The following is a 19,422-nucleotide window of genomic DNA, read 5'->3' on the forward strand; positions in this document are numbered from 1 at the left end:
GGGGACACCCGGATGGCTTCCGGGTGCGCAGCCGGCACTTCCGCCACACTAGGGGCGTGTCTGCGGAGGAGTGCCGGGAAGCAGCTGGAGCCCATCCGGGTTCCTTTTTAAGGGGCCGCCTCCCTTCAGTCGAGAGCAGAAGTCGGGTGGAAGAGAGACGGAGCTGAGAGAGGATTGGAGGTGGCCAGGAGAAAGGCACAAAGACTGTGAGGCCTGAACCTTTGGGGGAACGGTGCAAGAGGCACTGGGAAGTGCACGGATTTTGTAACTATTGTAAATAAAGGGTGCTTGTGGGTGACATGAGCATGTCTGCCTGTCTGTGTCCGGGTCAACTTCCACACTGAGTATATATGGTAATTTAAAACTTGTTTAAATAAATAACAGCTTCACAGATCTTTTCTATTCTTGCATTAAACCATAACAAAATTTAAAGTAAACTTTGCCCACTTAAACAAGAATTTGTTAAGAAGAGATCTAATATGTCTTACTAAATAAAATGCTCTCCACTCTTTTTGAAAGAAGTGTTTTGTAGGCTCTGTCATTGATTACAACAGACTAAATGAACATTTGTGAAAATTGCAGCAATACATTAAAAAGGTAATTTCTGAATAAAGTTGGTAAATAATAACCCAATAGGTATTCCCAGCTGTAATTACTATATTTTATAGACTCCAGACTTTGGTTACAATGCACATAAAGTACTGTAGGTTAATGAAGCACACATTATTTTATTTTATTCTGATAATTTTATTTCCCCAACCCAACAGGACAGAGAATAGTACAGGAAAAGATTAAATATAAAATAATTTAAAAGGTAATTAAATATCCAAAATTAACAATTTTTGCAGTGTTTACTTTATTTGAACAGTTGGCAGGAGAAAAGCTGTAAAAATTCACTGAGCAAATTTTTAGGACCACTATACTAATACTGAGTAGGGCCTCATTTTGCTGTCAAAACAGCCTCAGATTTTCATGACACAGACTCTACTCTACTCAAGATGCTGGAAACAGTCGTTTGAGATTCTGGTCCATGTTAACACGATTGCATCAGGCAGTTTGTGCGGATTTGTCAGCTGCACATTATGCTATGAATGTCTTACTCTACCACACTGTTTGGATGTGATGGCCTATCCTGAGTATTGTTACTCACCATGATTATCCCTTCCTGGCCACAATTTACCCATCTTCTGATGGCTACTTCCAGCGTGGTAATGCACCATGTCACAGAGCAAAAATGGCCACAAACTGGCTGCATGAATTTTGACAGTGAGTTCAGTGGCCTTTGAATGTTGGTAATGGGATAGAGTTAGCAGATATGATGGAGAGAATGAAGGAAGATATATTTTGCGTTCAACAGACTAAATGGAAAGGAAATAAGGCCAGGTGGATCGGAGGGGGGTTCAAATTGTTCTATCATGGTGTGGATGGGAGGAGAAATGGGGAAGGAGTTATTCAGTATGTCAAGAGTGTTCTGGAGGTGAAAAGAGTGTCAGACAGAGTGATGATTATGAAGCTGGAAATTGGAGGTGTGATGATGAATGTTGTTAGTGCATATGCACTGCCAGTTGGGTGTGCAATGGTTTAGAAAATATATTTTTGGAGTGATTTGGATGAAGTAATGAGCAGTGTATCCAAGGGACAGAAAGTGGTGATTGCAGTGGATTTCAGTGGACATGTTGGTGAAGGGAACAGTGGAGATGAGGAGGTGATGGGTAGGTATGGTGTCAAGGAGAGGAATGAAGAAGGTCAGAGGATAGTGGATTTTGCCACTTTGATCTGAAGGAGATTGAAGTCTGCAAAGTAGTGGCAGGGGAAAATGTAGTTAAACAGCATAGGATGGTGGTCTGTAGGATGACGTTGGAGATCAAGAAGAGGAAGAGAGTGAGGGTAGAACCAAGGATCAAATGGTGTTATTTAAAAAGGAAGACTGCAAGGTTGAGTTTAGGGAGGTGAGACAGGCACTGGGCGGCAGTGAAGGGTTACCAGACAGCTGGGAAACTACAGCAGATGTTGTAAGGGTGACAGCAAGAAAGGTGCTTGGCGTGACATCTGGAAAACGGAAGGAGGAAAAGGAAACCTGATGGTGGAATGGGGAAATACAGGAGAGTATACAGAGGAAGAGGATGGCAAAGAAGAAGTGGAATAGTCAGAGAGATGCAGAAAGTAGACAAGAGTACAAGGAGATAAGGCGCAAGGTGAAGAGAGAGGTGGTGAAGGCTAAAGAAAAGGCTTATGATGAGTTGTATGAGAGGTTAGACACTAAGGAGGGAGAAAAGGTCCTGTAACGATTGGCTAAACAGAGGGACCGAGCTGAGAAAGATGTGCAGCCGGTCAGGGTGATAAAGGATAAAGATGGAAACGTACTCACAAGCGAGGAGAATGTGTTGAGCAGATGGAAAGAGTACTTTGAGAGGCTGATGAAAATAGAGAACGAGAGAGAGAAGAGGTTGGATGATTTGGAGATAGTGAATCAGGAAGTGCAAAGGATTAACAAGAAGGAAGTAAGGACAGCTTTGAAGAGGATGAAAAATGGAAAGGCCATTGGTCCAGATGACATACCTATGGAAGAATGGAGGTGTCTAGGAGAGATGGCAGTGGAGTTTTTAACCAGATTGTTTAATGGAATCTTGGAAAGTGAGAGGATGCCTGAGGAGTAGAGAAGAAGTGTACTGGTGCCGATATTTAAGAATAAGGGGGATGTGCAGGACCGCAGTAACTACAGGGGAATAAAATTGATGAGCCACAGCTTGAAGTTATGGGAAAGAGTAGTGGAAGCTCAGTTAAGAATTGAGGTGATGATTAGTGAGCAGCAGTATGGTTTCATGCCAAGAAAGAGCACCACAGATGCAATGTTTGCTCTGAGGATGTTGATGGAGAAGTATAGAGAAGGCCAGAAGGAGTTGCATTGCGTCTTTGTGGACCTGGAGAAAGCATATGACAGGGTGCCTCGAGAGGAGTTTTGTATGAGGAAGTTGGGAGTGGCAGAGAAGTACAGGATATGTACGAGGGAAGTGTAACTGTGGTGAGGTCTGCGGTAGGAGTGACGGATGCATTCAAGTTTGAGGTGAAATTACATCAGGGATCGGCTCTGAGCCCTTTCTTATTTGCAATGGTGATGGACAGGTTGACAGATGAGATTAGACAGGAGTCCCCATTGACTATGATGTGTGCTTATGACATTGTGATATGTAGCGATAGTACGGAGCAGGTTGAGGAGACCCTGGAGAGGTGGTTATATGCTATAGATAGGAGAGGAATGAAGGTCAGTAGGAATAAGACAGAATACGTTTGTGTAAATGAGAGGGAGGTCAGTGGAATGGTGAGGATGCAAGGAGTAGAGTTGACAAAGGTGAATGAGTTTAAATACTTGGAATCAACAATACAGAGTAATGGGGAGTGTGGAAGAGAGGTGAAGAAGAGAGTGCAGGCAGGGTGGAGAAGACTGTCAGGAGTAATTTGTGACAGACGGGTATCAGCAAGAGTGAAAGGGAAGGTCTACAGGACGGTAGTGAGACCAGCTTTGTTATATCTCTCAACTTACAACAATATGTTGATGTCCCCACACATTCTAGGGGTCATATACTTGACTTGGTTATTTCAAACTCTGCTTTAACACTAGAATTACCAGAGCCTACGAAAAAACTCGTAATTCCGTCCCACCTTAAACTGCTTCTTAAATCCCTTCACACCTCTCCGCCAGCGCCCTTTGTCTTCTAAATGTGCTGATAAAGAGAAGCTAGGAGCAGCCGGCTATTCCATCCCCCCACCGATTTAGAACGTGCACGAACTTCTCTCAGCTCATGCCTTGATTGAGTATCTGGGAGTGAAGTGGAGTTTTAGAGTGGAAATAATAGATCGTTGTTTGGAACAACATGCTGGATATGTTCACATGTATTGTCTCTTTCTTTCAGGTGTGTAATAGAAACCACAGCATAGAGAGAAGTGTGTACACTGCTTCTTACAGGAAAAGGCGATGGAAAAAGTGCACTTGAATAAAAGTGCACTTTTGTTATACTTTTACACTAATATATGTTCCTGTGTTTGAACGACACGGGCAGATGGGGAGTGTCTGATGATTGCATATAGCGCCGAAGTTACTGGTCTTTACCATTCTTTCCTCTGCATGTCCTGGAGTACAAAAGAAACAGCATACAGCAACATGCGGGGACTGGCAGGAACACTCAATAAAACGAAAATCAAGTGACGGTGAGATACGAAGAAGGCAGCAGCCAGCGTTTGTGTGTCAGAACCCGGGGGGGGGTGTTTGGCGTTAGTATGCATCGTGGTACACTGCAGAGCTATAGCGCGTGTTTAGTGAAAACAGCCGTGTCAGATGGGGTTGTATGGATTGATTCTGAACGCGACTGAGAGAATGAAAAGTGAATAAAAAAAAAAGCTAACCTTTACAAGGATCATACATTGCACCGGCTGTTACAGACTGAAATCAAATGTATGCTTTTATTCTAAAACAGTAAGACTAAGAGCAGTTTACTTCTCAAAACGGAGGGGCGCAGGATCGAACTAGTGACCTCTTGATTCCCAAGCGGGGGCTGAGTCTATTGAACCACGGAGTCAGTTACAGTAAACTGGTGTCAATGTCGCATGTTAAGGCGGCTTTTTGTTTCTGCAGTTATATTTTTGAATAAAAGCGCAATTGTGTTATTCTTGTGAAAATGTTTCTTTGCTATTTGGACTTCAGGCTTCATACATTATATAGTTTATGCCTACATTTTGTCATCTACTACTAGAATATAAAAAACGTTTCTGTTTTAACAATGTGTTGACACAGATTACTGTAGAAACGGAACAGACATGAAATGCGTGTGTTCCAAACAACGATCTATTATTTCCACTCTAAAACTCCACTTCACTCCCAGATACTCAATCAAGGCATGAGCTGAGAGAAGTTCGTGCACGTTCTAAATTGGTGGGGGGATGGAATAGCCGGCTGCTCCTAGCTTCTCTTTATCAGCACATTTAGAAGACAAAGGGCGCTGGCGGAGAGGTGTGAAGGGATTTAAGAAGCAGTTTAAGGTGGGACGGAATTACAAGTTTTTTCGTAGGCTCTGGTAATTCTAGTGTTAATTAGTAATTTACAGGTTTATGATCTTGGTATTTCAGACCACAAAGTAGTGTCAATGGAGCTACCCTTTTTCTTCCCTTGTACCAAACCAAAACGACAGATTCATTTTAGAAATTTGAAGAACATCAATGTGGATGCCTTGGCCCTGGACTTTAAACTTCTTTCTACTGATCTTACCAGTTCCAGCTCTGTTGTTGATCTCGTGGATCTCTACAACCAGTCTCTGAGCACTCTCCTGGACTTTCATGCCCCTTTAGCATCTAGGTCTGTCTCATTTTCATGCTCAGCACCTTGGTACACCTGCGAGCTGCGAAAAATGAAAGCGGCTGGGCGTGTCCTTGAGTGGCGGCTCAAGGCTTCTGGGTTGACTGTTCACAAACAGGCCTATAGGGAACATAGGAGGGCATATGCAGAAGCTTTGAAGGTTGCACGGTCCAGGTTCTATTCTACCATCATTAGAAATAGCTCCAGGGATCTGAAAAAACTTTTTTCAACAATAAATCATCATCTTAGACCTCCTTCATGTGCTCATTCCGAGGCCACTGATGAGAGGTGTAATTTGCATACTAATTCTTTCAAACAAAAGGTTTATAACATCCGCTTACACCTCTCTACCACGGATATTCTGTTCCCCCCAACTGTCGACTCACCTGAGACTGTCCAGCCCCTTTGCTCCTTCTCTGTTGCCACACGGGAAGAGGTGGAGGACTACATCAGGAAAATGAAACCATCTACCAGTTCTCTGGACCCTTTTCCCCTCAGTCTGTCTGAGGACCAACATTTCTGCTATTTCTCCACTTATCACCAGGATTATAAACCAATCCCTTTTGGCTGGCCATATTTCTTCAGCACTAAAAATAGCTGTCATCAGACCTCTACTGAAAAAACCCACCCTGGATCCTGAAGTTCTCTCCAACTATAGACCCATCTCTAATCTTCCATTTCTCTCTAAAGTTCTGGAAAAAATAGTTGCAGTACAACTTTATGATCATAACCTGTTTGAAAAGTTTCAGTCTGGTTTTCGCCCTGGCTATAGCACCAAAACAGCCCTGGTCAGGGTCACTAATGACCTTCTGATGTCAGCAGATACTGGTTCTCCTTCTTTACTCATTCTCCTTGACCTGACAGCTGCTTTTGATACAATTGATCATAATATTCTTCTTCACTGTCTGCAATACACCATTGGACTTTCAAGAAATGTTCACAATTGGTTTAAATCTTATTTGACTGGTAGAACCGAGTATGTCACTCTTGGCAGTGCAAAATCTCACACCCATAATGTTACCCGTGGTGTTCCACAGGGCTCTGTGTTAGGCCCCATTCTTTTCAACATTTACATGCTCCCACTTGGAAGTGTCATTAACAGACATGGTCCATCGTTCCATTGCTATGCCGATGACACTCAACTTTATCTTAGGACTACTCCCACCTCCTGTACTGCTCATCTGCCAACATCTACACTGACTATTTGTTTGGAGGAAATAGAGGCATGGATGAGGCTCAACTTCCTTCAGCTGAACAAATCTAAAACAGAAGCCATTGTAGTTGGCACACCGCACCATCTTCATTCTTGTACCATCACCAGTATCACTTTTACTGGTCAAAACATTCCTCTTTCTACATCTGTTACCAGTTTGGGTGTTAAAATAGACTCTCAACTCACTTTTGACACCCACATTAAACATCTCTGTAAGTCATCTTTTTACCATTTCAGGAACATTGCTAAACTTCGTCCAACACTTACCCTGGCAGATGCAGAAAGGCTTGTCCATGCCTTTCTCTCGTCCAGGCTGGATTACTGTAATGCACTCCTCATTGGGATTCCTGGGATCCAGAGACTCCAGTACATTCAGAACAGCGCTGCCAGGATCCTGATGAAGGTGCGAAAGCATAGCCACATCACTCCTATCTTGAAAACCCTTCACTGGCTCCATGTACCACTTAGAATTGAGTACAAGGTTTCCCTCCTTACCCATCAGTGCATCTATGGATCTGCTCCCCTGTATTTACAGGAACTCCTTATCCCTCATACTTCCTCACGCACCCTCCGCTCTGTGCATACTAACACTCTTCAAGTTCTTAGAACTAAGCTTAGCAGTATGGGTGATACGAGCCTTTTCTGCGGTGGCGCCGAGGCTGTGGAATTCTCTCCCTGACTACCTGAGAGCCCCACAGTCGACTGATGCTTTTAAACGAAACTTAAAAACTTATCTTTTTAGAAAGGCATTTTGTTAAATTATTTCTATATATTATCTTATTTGTTAATTTATTCTTATTTTGTAGCACTTTGAGATTGTTAAATATAAAGCGCAATATAAATAAAATCTATTATTATTATTATTATTATTATATGGGTTGGAGATGGTGGCACTGACCAGAAAGCAGGAGACAGAGCTGGAGGTGGCAGAGTTAAAGATGCTAAGATTAGCATTGGGTGTGACAAGAATGGATAGGATTAGAAATGAGTACATTAGACAGTCAGCTCAGGTTGGATGGTTGGGAGACAAAGTCAGAGAGGCGACATTGCGTTGGACATGTGCAGAAGAGAGATGCTGAGTATATTGGGAGAAGGATGTTAAAGATAGAGCAGCCAGGGAAGAGGAAAAGAGGAAGGCCAAAGAGAAGGTTTATGGATGTGGTGAGAGAGGACATGCAGGTGATGGGTATAACAGAACAAAATGCAGAGGACAGAAAGATATGGAAGAAGATGACTTGCTGTGGCAACCCCTAACTGGAGCAGCCGAAAGAAGAAGAAGAAGAAGAAGTAGTTCAGTAGCCTTCCCAGTCACTTACTCGGAATCCAGAAGAACACCTTTGTTCTGTGTGGTAGAACATGGAGCAGAATCTCAAAGGAATTTTTCCCACATCTTGTGAAATCTGTGCCATGAAGAATTGCTTTGTCAGCTAAAGGAGGCCCTACCGAGTATTAGTATAGTGGTCCTAAAAATGTGCTCTGTGAGTGTATGTGGCTGATTTCCTAGTAGTTTCTGCCTTTAGAAATCTAACTGATGTTGTAAAATGAGTACTGTATACGATTTCCTCTGTGAACTGTGTTTGTGTTAAGTTAAATATCAGACCTTCACTTGAGTAAATGTAAAATGGTAAATGTTTGACCTTTCAAAACAGATACTAAGTACTGAGTGCCACTCAGATTACTTGTTGCACAAATGCCACAGAAAATGTGAAATTAAAGGCTACTCATCATCATAAGGATTAGCAATGCTCCTTGCACTCAATATGGTAAATAAGTGTTAGTGTGTTGTAGGGGTGGGCGGTATGACCAAAATTCTATATCATGGTATTTTTCTAAATTATCCCGGTTTCACGGTATTCAACGGTATTTTTTCCCCCATGCATGAGTGGATGTTAACCACATTTTCCACTGCAATTACTGGCTAAGAATAACCTATTCCACTGTCAAGAGTATTGTACATTGTACAAAAAAATTTTTAATGTGCACACAAGTTTTAATACAGTTTTACATTGCCCCATAAAGTGATAGTTTTCAAGGGGGTGGCACTAATGGAGAAGGTATCACATTGCATGACAGATGCAGTCAAAATATAGAACCTTTTTATTGAACAAATTTTGCAAAAACAAACTATAATTTACCAACTGAACCATCATTTAGGCAAACTGCATTAATATGGACCTTGCTTCAAGCTAAGCTATACTGGGAAGAAAAAAACAAACTATATGTCGAGAACAAAGTCAACATTTCCACTTTATTCTCATAGTTTACTTCATAATTAAAGTAGAATGTCATAAACTAAACTTCTTCCTAAAATCAATGTTTAATCAATTACTTAATTTACCCCATCATAAATTAATGCAGCACATTAAATGCTTTGTGTTACGTTCCCCGACCCAGTGGTTAATCACTACGCTTCTTAAACTGACTTCCTCCGCACTAAGAGAAAACAGCAATCACCATACAGAATCCATTCACTTCATGATATTCCTGCTTTTTGAAAATTTAGAATGCTAAGATAAATACTTGATATCATTTTCATGATGAAATGCATTAAAGCAGGTATTACACATGCACAGTAGTGAGGCGGTAGTGCTGCTCCCTCACAGTAAAGGATCCCCAGGTGTATGTTCAGTGTAGAGAACTTTATGGCAGGTGTGAAGAGGCTCCAAAAAACTGGATGTATGAATAGCTGTCGCACGGGTTTAACTTAAATATTGTGCAAATGTTGGGTTTGTGTTCTGCTGGTCGGAGACACAAACACAGAATTCAATGCATGTTCTTCTGAGCGGACTATCTTTATTGCATGCATGCTGTCTCTATCTGACGTACCAAAACCCCAGTTCCTTTTTCCTTCCTACCTTTTTCTTTCACCACATAACCAATCACCACACGATAAACGTCTTTGTGAAATTAAAACTAGTTATAAACTTAGCCCACGGAGTGTTCAGAACTTTAAAAAAATCTTCGTTATACATGTTTAATTATGCCATCCATTCAGAGTTGCGCCCATCTCTGAACGAGTCGCCAGCACATTGCAGGATGAATACAAGCAAAACATACACTAGCAGGGTCAATATAGCACAACAAAACCCCACATCCTACATGACTTTGAAAGGAAACTGAAGCATGCTGAGTAAACCCACCAGAAAAACATGCAAATGCAAGGCAGGCACGCCGCCGTGCCCCCATATGATTAATGCATGCTTTAATGCATTTCACCATGAAAATTATATTAAGTATTTATCTTAGCATTCTAAATGTTCAGAGAGCAGGAAGATCATGAAGTGAATGTATTCTGTGCGGCGATCGCTGCCAGCGCCTCCTCTTAGTGCAAGAAGAAGTCAGTTTAAGACTTAACACAAAGCATTTAATGTGCTATATAACTTATGATGGGGTTTGAGAAAATCTAGTAAATGAAATATTCATTTTACGATGAAGTTTAGTTTACGATGGTCTACTTTAATGACAAATTACGAGAATAAAGTCAACATGTCGTCACACTATTACACAGTACCCAGGTACATTACACTGTATTGAAAACAAATAAAACAATTACAACTTGGCTTATCCAGTAGTATAGAAACAGTATTTACACATCTGACCTTTTAAAACTAAAGTTATCTCCAGGCGACAAACGTGACTCCTTTTTTTTGGCAAAAGTTCTTCTGTTCATCATGTTCAACTTTACTTTTAGTTCAGTTTTGGAATGCTCTCTGTCCATTTTCACCGCACAGCATACCTACGCTACCGCCCTCTATTTGGTGGTGTAGCAGTGAAAAAGAGCCCTAGTGCAACAAATCTGTGTTTAGCGGTGTAGCAGTGAAAAAGGTCCCCACTTGAACAGTTTCCCGCTGCGCCACGTTCTGGCAATTTAAACCGGTGTTGCGGTATAAGAAAAATCCATATCATAAAAGAAATAAAAAACGTTTTTTGGTATGAACCGGTATACCGCCCAGCACTAGTGTGTTGTGTCTTCTAGTGAGACGTATGCATAAATGACAAGTAAACCATGAAACTTTTTTTTTTTTTTAAACAATTTCTAGACCCTTTTATTTGGAAGTGTTTTTGGCAATCAAAAATGCTGTAGTACTTAAAAAGCTTTTTACGTTTAAGTACGTTTTTCCTATTATTTTGTTTAAGTAACTGTACTAATTTTGTTTTGAAGGTGTTGTTTCATCCGAATAGTGGAGCAGCTGGCAAATTTGGGGATCTCCAAACTGTCCGACTGGAGAAGTACAAAGCTTTTTATATTACAGGTAAAATATATTGTTGTTTGTAGTAGTGATAAAAAGTGAACACTTGAACCAACAGCCTGCCTTTTTATTTTGCTTAGCTTTTGAGTAGTAGACAAATATTTGGGGTGTATGAAATATATGGTACTTTTATTTTAAAAATTTTAATTTTGACCTAGCTAGGCAAGAAGTGCAGAACAGACTGTTTCAATGGATTTGAAAGTGTTATGAAGCCACACTTCTGAACATGTTTATGGTCTCTAGCATTTATAATTTTAAGTTGAAAAATTGTATGCTTTGTGCATGTGGAGCTTGTGTGAATTCTGTGCATAGCTACTTTCCACTCCTTTTCTGAGATGTTGAGTGAGAGACCTTTTTCCCACTGTACTCTTGGATCTTTGAAAGGGAGGGACTTGTAAAATGGTTTTATATATTATGGAGATACTGTCCAAGTCCTCAAGACTGATCAATATTTTTTCTGCCGTAGAGGTAGGTGGGAGGTGAGGGAAATTGGGCAGGTTCTGTTCAACAAAGTTTCTAATTTGACGGTAGTGAAAGAAATGTGTTGCTGGAAAGTTACATTTAGAGCGTAATTTAATCCCAAATGTTTTCCAGACATTATAAACTGCGTACATTCCAGAGGGTAGAAAAAGGTGGTTCTCGTGTAGAGGTGCCACAGTAAAAGCTTCTCTGTCTTAAAATACTTTCTACATTGGTTCCATATTCTGAATGAGTGAAGCACAATTGGGTTGTTTGTATATTGGCGATAACTTGCATTAATTGGGGTGCAAAGCAAGGAATATAAAGAGGTACTGCAGGATTTTATTTCTATTGCGGACCAAGCCTGTGTCTGTTCATCTATTTGTGTCTTTGTCCAGGTTTTTATAGCTTGTATATCAGCTGCCCAGGAATAAAACTGAAAGTTAGGTAGAGCCATGCCGCCTTCTGCCTTAGGTCTTTGTAGGGTCGCCCTTTGGATACGTGGATGTTTTGAATTCCAAATAAAGGAGGTTATGGTTGAATCTAATTCCTTAAAAAATGATCTATTGATGTATATTGGAATGTTTTGAAATGAAAAGAGAAGCTTAGGAAGGATATTCATCTTAACAACGTTGAGTCTTCCAGCTAAAGTGAGATGAAGGGTTGACCATCTATGCAAGTCTTGCTTAATTTATTCCATTCAGACAACAACATTTTGTTGATAAAGAGCTTTATGTTTACTTGTGATGTTTACCCCTAGGTATTTAAACTGATCTGTGATGATAAAAGGGAAGGTGTCTAATCTAAAATTGTGTGCTTGAGAATTAGTGCTGTTAGGACCGCAGACACAGTATTTTGTCAATCTGATATATACAGTACCATATCATCTGCATATTGAGAAACTTTCTCTTCCATTCCTTCTCTAATAATCCCCTTTATCTCATAAACATTTCGACAGTGAACTGACAGTGGCTCAATGGAGATTGCAAAAAGCAGTGGCAACAAGGGGTATCTTTGTCTGGTACCAGGCTCTGATGTAAATTATTCAGAAATAATGTTGTTAATACAAACTGAAGCTTCTGGATTGGTATACAGTAGTTTGATCCATACACAAATGTTCAGGCCAAACCCAAATTTCTCCAGTGTAGTGAAGAGGTAGTTCCATTCAACCACATCAAATGCTTTTTCTGCATCCAATAATATCTCCGGGGTGTTTGACTTTGTGGGTGAATATATTACATTAAACAGGCATTGAAGATTGAAAGCTTAAGTGTCTGCCTTTAATAAATCCAGTTTGGTCTTGTGATATTACCAGAGGCAGCACTTTCTCCATCCTTCTAGCTAGGACTTTGGAGAGTATCTTAACATCAGTATTCAGAAGTGAAATTGGTCTATATGATGCACATTGTAATAAGTCCTTATTTTGTTTAGGAAAGTCGGTAATTAGTGCTTGGCGAAAACTTTGAGGTAGAATTTTATTGTCTCTAGCTTCTATAAATGTTGCTAACAGAAGGGGAGCTAGCCGAGTTGAGATTTTTGTTAAAAATTCGGCAGGGTAGGCATCAGGGCCTTCTGCTTTGCCACTCTGAAGTTAGTTTACAGCATCTAGTAATTCTGATAGTGCCAGAGGTTTATCCAATTCCTCTGCACTAAGAGTGTATATTTGTGGTATCTGTAATGTATCCAGCAATGTAGTAGATTGTGTGTTGTCTTCTTTAAACTTAGTAGAATGTAAGTATTTATAGTAAGTCCCTAAATATATGCATTATATTTTTACGGTCAATAATTTTGTCTCTGTTTGTGTTGGTGATTGCTGGAATTGCATTGCAAACTTCTTGCTAGTGGATTTGTTGGGCTAAAATCTTATTAGCTTTCTCTCCATGTTCATAATAATGATGCTTTAATTTTAAAATGTGTTGTTCAGTTTCTTTAGTTCTGAATGCAGAGCCTGCCTTTTCCTATGAAGTGCCTCACTTGGACACCTGACATGTTCTTGGTCTATTCTAGTAATTTTGCTGATTAGCTCTGACGCCTTCTTGGTTTCCAATTTATTTCTGTAGGAAGTATAGGAGATAATCTGTCCTCTTAAGAAGGCCATCCTGGTTTACCTCTGAGGATGTATTTCTCTCTAAAAAAATATTGATTTGTTTGGATATAATTCTGTACAGTTCTTATCTGCTAATAAAAGTGGATTAAGATGCCATTTTCCATTAACTCTTCTGGACTTCTATGTGTGTTTCGTTCTTTCTGTGTGTCTTACTGAGTTTGTTTTCAGTGTGGGGTCAAGGACGGGTTTGTATTGTATATTAACTTTGTGCTGAACCTTTTCTTTTTATTATTACTTTCCGCCAGATACTTTTGGGGCTGAATGTTATGTCGGGGTTGTTTGGGGTATGATATATGTATTGTTTGGAGTTTGTTCATTTCTATTTTTATTAATATATACTTATTTTTGATCGTCGATTGGGGGAAGTTTATTTCGAAGAAGTATGGCTTTTCGGGCCTAACGTCCTCAACTTGCCAGGCCACTGGTCTTGGTGGTGTAGCTGCCGGTTTTGGAGTGCGAGTCGGCTGTTACATATTTAGGTAATACTTTTATCCTGACTGGCTTAGAGATCATGAGCGCGTGTTGCAATTGTTTCACCATTTGTTCTTTTGGAGTATTGAGAGATCAAATGCTATGCTGATCATCAGTGATGGGGTAGTTTTCTGATTTAAAGTGCGTTAGGCCATATGTTTTCTGTTTGATGCTAGATAATCATTTAATGATTAGGGTTAGGGTTAGGGACATTGCACAGGTTTTGAGAATGGACATTTTGCAGTGAAAGTTAAAAATATCCCTGGTATTAATAATACGCAGCCTTTAAAGTCCTGCTGTTGATGTTATTTTCTGCATGCAATGAATTCAGTCCACTCCAAGTGGGTGAGTTATGGGTCTCCTGGGCCAGCAGCCTTACAGTCTGTCTAGTTTTATGAATAAACTTGTTTCTGATGTGAATTACAAGCTGAACATGAAACTTTAAATGTGAATTACATGGGGCCTTTTATAGAAGCATGCAGTTTGTTTTTCTCCCTCTCCCATTTTCACATGGCATTTCAAGATAAATTTTAAAAGACACGCTCAAACCTGTGTGATTTAGTTATTGTAGGGGAGTATTTCTTTGGTAAGTCTGCGTACCCCTCTAATTTATATTTTGTTCCTCTAAGGTTACGACAAACTAACTTACAGTAGCTGGCTAGTTGTTAACCAGGCTGCTTACCGTTTTGCGTTGTGAAGTACAAGCATCATCAGACAAGTAAGTTTTTTGTTCCAACTCTGAATACCCCACCATATTAATATTTTTTGAATGCATGTTGTAGTCCATTCATTGTTAAATATCTTTAATATTTAGCCTGACACCGACAACTTAGTTGCTGTTCATCATCTTTCAAAGATGACTTGCATTCTAAACCTAATGCTGTTTCAAAAGTTTTAAAAGACATTAAAAATGGAGTATTTGTTGTGAATTGTGTGTATATGTGAGGTTTAACACTCTTAATTTATGCAGATACATGTCAAAACACACTACAAAATAAAAAATCTCAATATATAATATAAATTGCGACTTTTGTGTGTCAAGTTGTACAAGCTCATTTCAAGTCTCTTTTTGTGTGTGTGCAAAGTTTTATAATTGACTCCCCTGGTGTCCTCATATTGTAACTCCGTTTTAGCAGTAGGACACCTCAAGCCTGAAGCAACAAAAGTAAAAATGTGTTAAACTGGATCTTGCCTTAGCAATATTTTTCACATTTTACAGCAATACTTTATTTTTAATTTCAGCATAGTCACCATTTTTTCAATTCAAAATGTTACGATTTATTGAATCCACTTCTTACCCCAAAATATTACAAGACTTATGTATATCTTGCAATACTGACAATAAACGTGACATTTTTTTTCCTATGTGTGATTCAAGCATGCAGTCCTGTAGCCATGAAAAGATTTTATGCAGACTTGTTGTTAGGGAAAGTTCTCAATAAGTAAAGAAGAGTCTTGAGTCATCGTTAGAAATGAAATTCCAGATGGACGTCCTTTATTACATTAGCGACAGTGGAGCCTCCAGGTGCTCTTGTTCAGTGCAACGTGGCACACTGAGCTATGCTAAGAGATCGGCCTCTTTTGTCAGTTAGGGCCATTTCCATATACTAGCTAGAAAGCATTTCAGTTCCGCCAATCAGCTCAGAGACAAATGGCATATTTCTGAAACATTTCCATGCTATTCAGTACCATCTAAATGTCCTGGAACTATTGCTCATTTAAAAGTCTTAAATAAGTATCTGGTTCAAAGAATGAGAAATCTTGTATGTAAATAACAAAAATGAAAAGTTTTGATGTTATATGACCGTATGTGTAACGTAAGTGTGCTGGCACAAATGATGTCCGCATGTTATAGTCCGCACTTTTTCTTTACACTTGCCTACCCAGAACCTCACACACACACTGCTACTCCAGATTCAGCTCAGATGAAGTCAGCCGTACTGTATGTGGTGCAAACACTTCACTAGCTACAGATGTGGGACTTCCCTCATGAACAGGCGAGTTTAAACTTCTGTAACTTCATTGTATTCTTTTAATAGGATGCTTGGATTCCCACAACCATGATCTGGTGGAGGAGAGCAGATTCACAAAGTGGATGGCGAATGGGAGTTTTGAGGAACACAGACTCATGTGCCGTGTTCTTGATACCTTTTATGAAATGCTCAGAGTAACTAGGAGGAGGTGTTTTTAGGGAGACATCCTCCTGTTGTTTCTAATGAGATTAGGCCCTACATTGCCTACTACCTTGAATTTGTACCTATACGGCCAAAAGATCATTTGTGAGGTCAGGTACTGAAGTTCGGCGAGAAGACCTGGCATTCCAACTCATACCAGAGGTGTTCAGTAGGGCTGAGGTCAGGGCTCTGTGTAGGCCACTGGAGTTTCTCCATTTCTAAATGCACAATCACGCTGGGACAGAAAAGGGTTTTCCTCAAACTGTTCCTATTAAGTTGGACCTGCACAACTGAACTAAAATGTCTTTGTATGTTGTGGCAGTAAAAGTTCCCTTCACTGGAACCAAGGGGCCTAGCCCAAACCTGAAATACAGCCCCATGCCATTGTTCCTTCTCTACCAAAAATTACAGTAGGCACTGTTGCAGTCCAGAAAGTAAGTGCTCTGCTGGCACATGCCAAGCCCCAGAATTATCCATCAGACTACCAGATAGTGAAGTGTGATTTATCACCCCAGAGAGAAAATGTCCACTGCTTCAGTCCTGCAGTGGCATACCTTACACCAGTCTAGCCAGTGACTGGCACTGGGCATAGTGATCTTTGGCTTGTGTGCAGCAGCTCAGCCATGTAAACCCATTTCAGGAAGCTCCCAACACGGAGTTCTTGTACTGACGTTGCTCCCGAGGCAGTTTGTCAGGATAGGCGGTTTTTACACGCTATGCACAGTTTGCATGGTCTGCCCCTTCATGGCTAAGCTGTGGTTGCTCACACCTACAGTGGACCAGGGCAGATCTGGCAGAGCAAAAAAATGACACGCTGACTCTTGGCAGGGCCGACATTCTATGACATTTTGAAGCCAAGCTCTTCAGTGCAGCTCATGTTGGTCATTGCTTGGCTAGGGATTTGATTGTATGCACTTGTTAATAATGAGTGCGGCCTTAACACAGGAGCTCAATCATTTGGACCGGTGTCCACATGCTTTTGGCCATATAGTGTATTAAACTCTATCCATTTACAGATTGTAATATGAAGAACACAGAGATTTCCAGATAAGGTCCAAGTTTGATTTTTTACTGCTCGTTGATTTTGGCTTCAGTGGTGGTGACGTATCGCATAGTTGTCAGACAGGCAAGTGAAGAGTTTTTGGTTACTTTGTGTACATCACAATAAATGTGAGCTTTGATTTGATGCCTGAATGTACGCCAGACAGGTCAGTGCTAGTGTGTTCTGACTGGACTGCAGGTTATTATAACAAACAAAAGATCCTTTTGTTAAATGAATACAACACTGAGACATCATCGTCCTTGAGGTCTGAGTGTGTAACGTACACCGCCTCCCCAGGAATGGGCTGACATACCAGTCAGGGGTGGCGCACGCTGCTTCAGTGACACAAAGGCTGACTAAACTGATAAAGCAACAATATGGTAACTGCAAATGTTGTACTTTTATTATCGTATACTATACAAAGTAACATGCATTTGCAAGAAAAAGTACTTTCCATAATAATGTATGTGTCATACCTAAATGTGCATTAATAGTAACAGTGTGAATTTATGTAAGGAGTTTGGTGTAGCTTTCCAATTCAAATTCATTCACCTTTTGTCCAAAAACATCACATTTAAAGTTTCAAAAATGCTAAATGTGTACCAATGACTGTACCAGATAATGTGCTGCTTATTTTCTATCTCTGTCTATTAGGAAACACGCAGACCTGTGGTCCTCAGATAAAAATGGTTCATGTAGAGCAAGCTGACATTTTCCACTTTGGCTCACATTCTGTATCCTGTATGAAGCCCTATTACAGAATTCCTCGTCACCGTCAAAGATCAGTAAACCACAATACTTACTGTTGATTATGAACAACGGGGCCTGTTAAAGCCCTAGGAGGCATTCCCTGTCCGATTGTGGGCCATACATGTACCGCGTTCTGGGGGATTATCAATAGGTGGGCTTGTGAGGACTGAGTTTTTATATTACAATAAACGTTTCCACGCACCAGTAAGATGCTCAGCGCATAGCGCCGCTCTTAATGTTCTTCTTATGATGGTGTTCATTGTCACATTATTGATTTCTGCAATGTGCTTTATACTCAGGAGATGCTGCTGCTCTTTTCCTTTCTGCCATGTCACCTTCTTAGGTAGGTAGCCATAAGGAAGTTATGGAGCTTGTTACTGTCACATTTTTTGCTTCACCATAAGATCAAGCTTCTAGCCCCATGACAGATGGAAACAACACTTAGCATTTTATATATTTACTAGCCACGGTACCTTCCAGAGTCAAGTAGTAGAATAACTAAAAACTATTTGCTATCTCTTGCCCTATGTGTTCCTCTGTATTTGCGTGTGTGAACGCCTCATCACCAGTGCTCTGTCTGTCAGGCGCGTCCCTGTAAAGCCTGCTTCTCCGACTCTTCTCATTGTTTTCAAGGCACCTTTCTTGACTGCTGTCCACTTTTATATTTTCCGTGCTTGAAGGCAACTCAATGAGCATGCCTCATATCCCTTTAACTCTTCCTCGTGCATCTCACAGTCGCAATTCCTCATTTATCACATTACCAAAACCACTCTGAGTTAATAAAAGAAAATATATTGGACAAAAAAACAGAATGTCTGATAGAGGGAATGCTAATCTCACTCGAGTCCATTAACCATTCTGCTCATCTGCCCTCTTCAATGCAGTAAACTGAGAGCAGGAACGTACAACAGCTATAAAGAGGGCATGCTGGCCTCCCAGGACCAGAGTTTCAGACCCCCATAGTGACATCATCAGCTACTCCCACTGTGTGACAGTCAGTGGACTCCAATGGGATTAGTACTTCCTCTCTCAGTGTTTCTTTGTATTTTCTCAAATTTATTTTCTATTAAAAACCTCCTATTTGGTTACAGTGTCTGTCCTTTACTCCATCTGTTGAAATGAAAAGTACAATGCATTTTATTATTACATTCGACAAACACTCTGAAATGGCTGTGTTGAGAATGACACCCTTAAATGAGCGGTGACACGCGTTTCGAGTGATGTCATGGGCACCATAGACTGCAGGTACACTCTGGTGAATTAATTTCACTGACATGACACTTCTGTACCATTTGTGGTACATTTGGCAAGCTAGATTACCTGGTTCTATAATTTTCAAGAGAACTATAATCTGGAAAATGTTATGTTATTTTAAAAATCATTTTTATGAAACTTTTCAGTTTAGCTTTTGCCCCAGTCACAGTACATAAGCTGCCTGAACTTGTGTTGTATCAGAAATTCCATTATCCTCCAAGGCTGGAACTGCCTCCATCGCTGTATTTTTAGACTTACAGGTTTTGGTACCGTTCATCATCACAGGGGGTGAGTACTAAATTGGACTGTTGGCAATGGCTCTTTGTTGCTTCACTGCTTTACTTATCAAAAAGTT

General features: G+C 40.4%; 1 protein-coding gene across 4 annotated transcripts in view; it reads left to right on the plus strand.

Moving 5' to 3' along the window:
- The window catches only part of arsg (arylsulfatase G), a 211,358-nt gene that overhangs the window by 139,706 nt on the left and 52,230 nt on the right, over nt 1-19,422 (plus strand). For 3 of the 4 annotated variants that reach the window (XM_039739870.1, XM_039739873.1, XM_039739871.1), the window contains exon 11: nt 10,723-10,813. In XM_039739870.1, coding sequence (XP_039595804.1) covers nt 10,723-10,813 — 91 coding nt within the window. Of the gene's footprint in view, nt 1-10,722; nt 10,814-14,476; nt 14,566-19,422 lie in introns of all 4 variants that reach the window. The other variant, XM_039739872.1, reaches the window with a different exon arrangement.

The sequence above is a fragment of the Polypterus senegalus genome, chromosome 17 (genome assembly GCF_016835505.1).
Source record: "Polypterus senegalus isolate Bchr_013 chromosome 17, ASM1683550v1, whole genome shotgun sequence".
NCBI classification, from domain to species: domain Eukaryota; kingdom Metazoa; phylum Chordata; class Cladistia; order Polypteriformes; family Polypteridae; genus Polypterus; species Polypterus senegalus.